At 34.2% G+C, this 8,991-nt stretch overlaps 2 protein-coding genes across 3 annotated transcripts; one reads left to right on the top strand and one right to left on the bottom strand.

Annotated features, from left to right (window-relative positions):
• Positions 1 to 537: 537 nt before the first annotated feature.
• LOC106440141 ((S)-ureidoglycine aminohydrolase) lies at positions 538 to 3,230 on the bottom strand. Of its 2 annotated transcripts, none has more exons than XM_013881741.3 (13): positions 3,044 to 3,230; positions 2,839 to 2,970; positions 2,426 to 2,513; positions 2,267 to 2,343; positions 2,014 to 2,053; positions 1,855 to 1,921; positions 1,692 to 1,777; positions 1,515 to 1,596; positions 1,358 to 1,414; positions 1,232 to 1,270; positions 1,038 to 1,108; positions 906 to 959; positions 538 to 780 (listed from the first exon to the last, which is right to left on the bottom strand). In XM_013881741.3, the coding sequence occupies exons 1-13, from the start codon at positions 3,087 to 3,089 to the stop codon at positions 711 to 713; spliced, it is 909 nt and encodes a 302-aa protein (XP_013737195.2). In that variant the 5' UTR covers positions 3,090 to 3,230; the 3' UTR covers positions 538 to 710. The 2 variants fall into 2 exon arrangements, with proteins under 2 accessions (XP_013737195.2, XP_022561267.2); XM_022705546.2 differs by having other exon boundaries at positions 3,050 to 3,196.
• Positions 3,231 to 3,364: 134 nt separating this feature from the next.
• Positions 3,365 to 6,775, top strand: LOC106440142 (ATP-dependent Clp protease proteolytic subunit-related protein 4, chloroplastic). Its single transcript, XM_013881742.2, has 8 exons — positions 3,365 to 3,715; positions 4,249 to 4,452; positions 4,584 to 4,639; positions 4,863 to 4,989; positions 5,122 to 5,199; positions 5,499 to 5,612; positions 5,712 to 5,822; positions 6,556 to 6,775. Exons 1-7 carry the CDS (start codon positions 3,452 to 3,454, stop codon positions 5,781 to 5,783), a joined length of 915 nt encoding a protein of 304 aa, XP_013737196.2. The 5' UTR covers positions 3,365 to 3,451; the 3' UTR covers positions 5,784 to 5,822; positions 6,556 to 6,775.
• Positions 6,776 to 8,991: the final 2,216 nt, after the last annotated feature.

Raw genomic sequence — 8,991 nt, 5'->3', positions numbered from 1 at the left:
ATAACATATAAGAAAAAATCTATTTTTTTATTATATGGTTCATGTGATTGTTTATTTTTTTTAATAATATAAATTTAAACAAAAATGAAGAAGGATGCAAAAATTGTTATCAAATATTTATTATTCATAATCATTAATTGTCATATATATGTAAATCATATTAGGTAATTCCGTAGCTTTTATTTAAGGAAAGAATACACACTTCCTGTATTTTAGGTTAATATAATGTTCTCTAGTGTTATAGAATTATGGAATAATGTGACACCATTAGATTAAACTATACTTTATATTAGATGCTCTAGAATTTTTTGTAATGAAATTTAGAAGGCATTTAGAGTGTCACCTAGGATTTGGAGTTTTTTTAATTAATACAAAATTAAGGTTCTAATTTTTCAAATGCTTCTCAATTAATATATACGGGATAATGCATCTGAATAAGATTGGTTTTCTGCTTGATCTTTGTACTCTTTGCCTCTCCTGGTTTAGGTTATGCATGACAAAGAAAACAAGATATATAAAAAACTATGGCGAAAGCAGTAGAGGCAACTGACATTTTCAAATTAGTTTTCTTCATACAAAACAAAAGTAGCTGATGCTTGGAATAATGAACATGAGAAGCTTTTAAGACTGAAAGCTAAAGAACAAAGATTCCTGCTTCTAGTCCAAAGAACTCTTCTCCATATTTCACATCAAGTCATTTGGATCTTTGATTACAACGGATTCCGATTCACATCTTTGTACAACAAATAGCGAGACCTATTCTTTCCGAGCGCACCATACCTGAAACAACAAACAACTAGCTAAGAATGTGTGTGGTCCAGTGATCTTTCAGGTTGTCAGGAAACAGTTCCAAGAGAATTTGGTTCTTCCATAGTAGAAATTAAAACCATGGGGCAGTATCTTACCACTGAGGAACAAAAGGAGCCATCCATATGACATCACCAGCCTGGACTGGATACCTATTTAAAGAGAAGATCACATGAAGTAATCTAATTATATATCACACTTGCAATTTATTAGTACAGTGTGGTGCATACCAGTTATCTCCCAAGCGATAAATGCCTTGGCCTTCCAGAAGCAACAAACCATGTTGGTTATAATGAACCTCCTGTTAACATTCCAAAATCATTTGAGAAGAATGAATCTAAACTGAATAAGAACAGTTGGAAAGAAAGTAAATTACAAGTGGGTTTTAAGATCCCTATGGTATTGAGTCTAAACAGTTATGTACCTTAACATTGAGAAACTCTCCAGGCTGAAAGTCCATAATCTGCATATGACAGAAACAATACTAATTAAGCTTAAGAGGTCTGAAGAAGCGAAAGGATTTCATTAGATGCTCATACGAAGTGCTTACATGGATGTTGAAGTCATAAGCAAGGGAGACCGGAAGAAGTTTCCGCAGCTCAAAAACCTGTAAACGATAACAAAATGGCGTTTTCAGAGCTGACTTAATTTAGAATCTACAGCTTGAATGCATTATGAGAAAGTGGTTTAGTTTTGTACACACTTACCTCACCGGGAGTCTCAAGTAGTGGTTGCTTGTCTGTGGAGCCAACGATGAGCTCTGTTGTGTGACTACCTAGATGTTCATACCTACAGTTGTAGCAGAACCAGAGGAGTTTTTAAAGTTATAAAACCGTAGAGAGATCTGAAAATTGCTTGTTAAATCAAGGGGGAAGGAGAAGAACCTCCGCTCAAAGACAACAAGTGTTGCAGACTCGACACAGTCCAAGGAATGATAAAAGTTTGGAGGTAGGTATGCATATGAATCAACCTACAGGAAAAAAAACGATTACCATTAGAAAATGAAGAAACTAACGGAGATTATATTGCAACCATTAGAAACCATACCGTCAATTTTGTCGAGGAACTGGAAGTGTTAGTCAGTGTCACAGCACCCTCGACCACGAATACAAGACTTGAAGAAGAAGATTCAAGACATTGAAAGGAAATAATCAGCAGAAAGTTGATGATAAGTACAAATTTACGTTAAAGAAAGAGAGAGCTTACCGCTCTATGTCTTTTGGAGGTAAACCTGAACTTGACATTTCTGCAAGAGATATTAAAACTCAGCTAAATGATCAAAAAAATTCTACGAGTAGATTATATAACGCCGCAAATCTCTAAACCTTAAAGCACTTAATGTTGTAATAACAAGGACATGTACACAAAAGCTGGTTCATACTCATAGACAGTTATATCATCCAAAATGAAGAATATAAAGAAGGATAATCTCAAGAACTTGATATTATTGATAACAGACCTTTCATTTTGGCAAAGAACATGACAAAATGGGAACCCATCGCAGGTGTGATTAAATACGCCCCTAATGTATTTGTCCTGTCAAAATTTAAGAAACAAGTAAGCTCAAGAACTTGTATACTTCTGAAGCTATCAAAAGTAAGAAAAGAGATGTACGTACCAGTCAGGTAAAGGGCTGTATACATGACTTTCCGGTGTTATTAAGGCATGATCTCGTTTGTATACACTTCTTGTATAACCAGGCAAGTCTACAGAACCAGAAACTTACTGCTCAAAACACTTTTACAAAGGTCCAAATTTAATAAGAAAACTAGTCTTAAATATACAAAAGGAACAACTTTTCAGAAAGAGACGAATCAGTATCCACAGAACTGAACTATAGATACTATGCCAAGCACCTAAATGATCAGAAGTTAAGAGCTTTTTGCAAGACAGGAGCTCAGATTAAGCACTAAGTCCAAGTAAACTCGACCTAGAACATAAAAAAAATCGAACTTGACCAACAAAAGTATCAAACTTTCGATGACACGAAGCTAGAAAGTGAGGATCGATGTAAAGAAAACACATCCGAACCTTGGAGGTGAGAAGGAGAGAGTGTTGGATTCGTGACTTTCCAGTAAATGGGTTTCGTCTTCTCGTCTGATTCAGTGATCGAAGGCGCTGAGCAAAACCCATCGTCGCTTTTCGAAGCTTTAGCTAAAAGACCTTCGCCAAGGTAATGAGAACCTTGTCAGTTATGAATAAAAGCTTGTGAAGAATCTAAAAGATTCATACTTACTGATGATGATGATGATGACGAAGGAGATTAGGTGAAGCGAGCGCATCTTCGCTGAGGATTTAATGGAACGATTCAGGTTTCAGTGCTTCACTTTCACTCATTTGGTTTGTTTTATAAAAGAAAGAACGCAAAATTAATACGACACAAAAGATTCTCTGTGGTGGATGTTTTTGTTTGCTAGTCTACTGACTCGTGAATGGTTCTCTTTTTAAAACCGGTTTAATTCGGTTCCGATTGGATTTTCTAAACCGGTATAAATTCCCGGTCCATATAGAAGCTGAAAGGGCCTATTGTTTGAATTTTTATAGCCCACATGTGGCCCAATTTGATAAGGATCGTTCGTTATCGTTTAGGTGTCTCCGACGACTCTCTCTCTCTCTCTCTCTCTCTGCAACAAAGGGGGAAAAAATGGAGGTAGCAGCAGCGACTGCGACGAGCTTCACAACTTTCCGAGCTCGTACGTCAGCGATAATCCCGTCTTCGACACGCAATCTGAGATCTAAAGTGAGATGCTCGTCTTCTTCGCTCAGAGCTTCTCTCTCGAATGGCTTACTCTCCCCGTACACCGGAGGAAGCATCTCTAGCGACTTCTGCGGCGCCAAGCTTCGTTCCGAATCGCTTAATCCGTTAAATCTCTCCAGTTCGAAGCCTAAGCGCGGAGTTGTCACTATGGTACCTGAATGTTTACATTTCACATCGTTTATCTCGATTAACAAAGCTATAAATACTGTTAGGATTTCGAAATCGAGGTTTTCGTGGCTGTAGATTAGTGATTATCCATGAATTGTATTGGCTGGCTCGTACGTCGATCAACTATTGTTCCTTAATTTTGAGCTGGCGAAAACCAATAGATTAGAGTGACTAAACATAGGCAAACTAGCTCACGCCTCACAACGAGGAGAATGTTCAGGGCTTGCAGTTGTTTGATTGATCGGTAATGCTACATGTTTATATAGAGGGTTGAGTTTGAACCGTGTACTATTAGAAGAATCTATGTGCTATGTGATTGCCTTATGAGAAGGAAGTTGAGAATGTGGCAGAGGTTTCACTCAATTGTGTGTGCCATTTGCTTATTCATCACTTATTGTGTTTTTGACTTACCTATCGCAGTTGGATTGCTAGTTTTGTTTATGTATTTCACGTTTGTTGAGTCTTTATTTGTTCCCATGGTTTTTCTGAGTGTGCTTGGTTCCTTCAATCAACAGGTTATACCTTTTTCAAAAGGGAGTGCGCACGAACAACCTCCTCCTGATTTGGCATCGTATTTGTTCAAAAACCGAATTGTATATTTGGGAATGTCTCTTGTACCTTCAGTCACTGAGTTGATACTCGCAGAGTTTCTTTACCTTCAGTATGAAGACGAGGAAAAGCCTATTTACCTCTACATAAACTCCACTGGGACGACCAAGGTAAGCTTCCATTAGAAAGTCTTCCATCTTTGAGAACGCATCCTTTAATAGTGACCTTGAAATTGTGGTCTATAATTCATTACCTAATCTTCATAATGTTTTAAGAGAATTCAATTTTTTTTACATTTCAGAATGGTGAGAAGTTGGGCTATGATACCGAGGCTTTTGCAATTTATGATGTCATGGGGTTAGTATTCTTTATCCCTCTTCTTTAATTTACTTCATCCTTGTATCTCTTTCTAAACAAGAATCTATGGCTAGACTCTAATCCTGGAACTGTTTTCCCGAGTATTCTAAACCGCAAAATTGAAGAATTTTTTTTATGTTATGCTTTTTTTTACTTGTTATTTTTGGGAGACTGAGCATATATCCATGCAAGAATAATCTCTTATATTATCTTTCGACTTCAGGTATGTCAAACCACCAATCTTTACTCTTTGCGTTGGGAATGCTTGGGGTGAAGCTGCTTTGCTTCTGACTGCTGGTGCTAAAGGAAACCGTTCTGCATTGCCCTCATCCACTATAATGATAAAACAGGTTCTTCGTGATCTTTATTTTAGATTGTAAGTGGCGTCTGTTTCCCACCTAATTGGGAGAAAGGCTATATGATTCTTAGTTTTTGTGCATATCTGTTATCCATATATTTTCTTTTATTTGACATCTTTGTAGCCCATTGCTCGATTTCAAGGCCAAGCAACCGATGTTGAAATCGCAAGGAAAGAAATCAATCACATAAAGACAGAAATGGTGAGAAAAATCAACTTTAAATGAACTCACATAGTTAAAAAGCAGTTGCGGACCCTTGTGATATACTTAGAATAACATAGTTTAATTTACAACAGTATGCAGTTGTGTACGTGATATGTTCTATGACTTTTTGCTCACGGACATCTTAATATGCACCTAATTAGCCATCAATAGTATGTACTTGCTAGCAAAATTGAAATCATGTGCGCATTCTCTTTCCTGTACTCTTCACTTTTATCTTCAAACTTATCTGATAAGATTACACGTGTGTCTCTGTTCTGTGTAATGTCAAACTCAAGGTCAAGCTGTATTCAAAGCATATTGGTAAATCCCCGGAGCAGATTGAAGCTGACATGAAACGTCCAAAATATTTTAGTCCCAGTGAGGCTGTTGAATACGGGATCATTGATAAGGTACGATATAATGACACATGAATGATTTTGTTTTCTATCAACATAGACTGGTTATCTGCTGCAGAGTTGAATTATTCTCTTCCTGTAATCTGTTTGCAGGTTGTTTACAACGAAAGGGGCAGCCAAGACAGAGGAGTTGTGTCCGACCTTAAAAAGGCACAACTCATCTAAACGTCAGAAGTATCTTCCAAAATCCCTCATGATTAACAGGTAAATGCTGAAACTTTCTCGCTTTTCGTTCTTCATATTGATGATAATGATCATGAAACTGCCTGCTGGACTTTAATAGCTTTTAATCACACAAATCATAAAATTACACTTGTGCAAGTATACTTTCGTTCTGTCAGTTTTGGACCCATGCAAGAGTTAGGAGTGTTTACTTATAAAAGAGGAACACCTGTAAAAGCTCAAACACTTTTTACACCCCACTAATGGTTCACGATGACTACTTTACCATTCAAGCAATAGCCTTGTAGAAACCTAACGAATACCGAGGGACATATAGTTTCTAATGTAAGTGCTTATAGTGGCCTCCCTCTAGTTTTCTAGTTCTGCATCCCCTTTAGTTGCAATAGTTACTTCCCATTTTCTTTTAGTGATATCATTTTCATTGCCCATTATAACAAACTTCACCACAGAAGGCCAACACATGCCCCAAGGATTGTGCTCCTTCAGACACTAAAACTCATCTCGTTGGCTGTGCAAAGTTTTTTTAATAATCTCAAACCACTGTGCCTTCTTTAATCATTTGCAGTGCATATTAACACCTAGCGTTGATTGGTCCCGGGTGACTAAAAGTAATGTTATTCTGCTTGTAAATCTATTTGGCAATGGAATGACTTTTTACGACATTATCATTTTGTTATGACTTCTAATTCTATTGGCTTATCCTTTATCAAAGTTTAATTTACTCTGACATTAACGTTTTTGCTGTGATTTATAGGTTGTTGGTTTGAGCGCAGATCAAAGGGGTAATCGTTGAACCGTTGATCGGCACAAAACCGAGTTAAAGTCTTGAAAAATGTGAAAAATGTTGTGTAGAATTTTTAGGGTTATCAAACATAGACAAACCTATTATGTGTAGGCTTGTGAATGCCGAGAAACAGAATTGGTGTAATTTTCAATGTTTTGAACTTTTTAAATTAATCAACTTCGTCTGCTCACTCGCGTAATGCATATTTTCATTTGTATGCTCGAGTTTTACCATTTTTCGAACTGGATAGAGAGATTATTGAGAGATGACATAACAGTTGAACTCACCAACCCCATTATGTGTAAATCCTTCTTACCTATGAAAAGCCTACACTTGTCACAAACACGCAATGGTTTTTTTAATTATTGGACTTGACATGTATACTGTTCTAGTGACGTCATGGGCTCCTTACGTGCCGGCGAATCTGGATTCTTGTGGCGTAAGAATTCACCACACCAAGTTATTGCGCTGTTAAGCATGATTGACTAGAAGATGTTTTCAATCTTGAAAAATCTTCCTAAACTAGTAAGTCCATTAACATGAGACGGCCATTGTCCAAACAACCATTGTTAGCGTCAGTAGATTTAATATAACCAACCAAGAAACTAACCAAAACATGAAATACCTATTATCTCAAAAAGCTATTTGTGTCAAGCGATAATGATTTTAAATAAACATTCTTGTGGATTGAATCTCTGGGCGGAACTCTGACTGCACCTGATTAAATATCATTCCAAAAGGCTACAAAGAGAATATTTCTACGAAGGTAGGGGACTAGAAATACTCCCTCTGTTCCTGAAAGTAAGATTTTTTAGAGTATGCACGCTTATTAAAAATTTAATAAATGTTTATAATTTAAATTACTTTTTACTTTATTATACACTTTCCAATAACTTTCCACCAATGAAATTTAACCAATTCAAATATTTTCAATTAATGTTCCTCAAAAGTATAAAAAAATACCTTAACAATATAGAAAACCTATCTTTGTGGAACAAAAAAAATCTAAAACATCTTACTTTCAGGAACGGAGGTAGTATCATTTAAGTGGACTACAACCAGACCAACAGCAAAAAGGGTTTAATATGAAGTAGTTTTATATAAAGACATAGCATCCTAATCTTATTTACATTATAATAACGATCGTTTACAAATAAAAATCATGGCTGCTACCCAATGTGTTATCTTATTGACATCTCACACTACTAAATTATTTTATACACAATTAAGAGAAAGTGTTACTTTACGGGGTGTGTTTATCTTAATTTGAACATCAAACATAGAAATATTTCATGAAATATCTTGTTCGATGTATGAATTAGATCACATAAATGATATTATAAAGTTTGCCATATATTTCTATGTATTGGATAACTATTTTTCTTTTTTTAGAGGGGGTTTTAGAGTCCAAAATATCATGTGGCATGGAAGAAAATTTCATTTGTAACACAACCAGCTGATCAAACTCAAACATCCTTCAAATGTTAATTATGTTTACTTGATCCAAATTAATTCGAATAACATGCAATATAATTTTTTTAGCAATAATTATCAAAACCGGTTTATGTTTATTAGCTGAAAAAACAATAGTTATCCAATACATATTCCTTATATATTAATTGAGAAACATTACAACATTATTTTGTAGCCACATGCATGTCATCAATACAATGATTTTTAGAATCTATAGAGAAATAAGTTGGTCCATCTAAATATATAATAAACTTTTTATTAAACTAAACATAAATTTATTAGTAACGTTCTTTATATTTCCTTAAATAAAAGTTATAGAATTGTCTAATGTGACTAAAATATATATGATAATTAATGATTTTGAATAATTAAGATTTGATAAAAATTAGTGTACCATCTATCATATTTATTTAATTTTAAACTATTAAAATAAATTAAACATCCACATTAACCATATAATAAAATTATATTTTTCTGTATATGTTTTATTTTTTGAAATTTAAAAAATGACTATAAATTACTAAAAGTGTTAAAAGTCTCAAATTCAAATTTTGTTTATTGGTTTAAAAATTTTATTATGACAAGATACAAATGATTACAAAATCATGTAAGTAGAAAGTCTCATTTAATAATTATTAAGATTAAAAGATATCTATATCATTTTAAATTAAACTATATACCATATAAAATACATAAATTTTAATTTCAAAATTTAGTTTGAACATTTTTTTCTGATAAAAGCTTCAAACAAACATTGACAACTTAATTTTTTTAAAAATTATAAAATACTAAATACTAAAACTATTAATCTCACAATAAAATTGTTATCAGTAATTTATTTTTTTTTTGCTATAAAAGATAGAATTGATAAAAAAAAACATACAAATAGAAAGCATCATTTAATAGACACTAATATTAAAACATATTATATGT

Source organism: Brassica napus, chromosome C7 (assembly GCF_020379485.1).
Source record: "Brassica napus cultivar Da-Ae chromosome C7, Da-Ae, whole genome shotgun sequence".
NCBI lineage: Eukaryota > Viridiplantae > Streptophyta > Magnoliopsida > Brassicales > Brassicaceae > Brassica > Brassica napus.
Note: the sequence above shows the minus strand (reverse complement) of the source record. Positions and strands in the feature narration are given on the sequence as shown.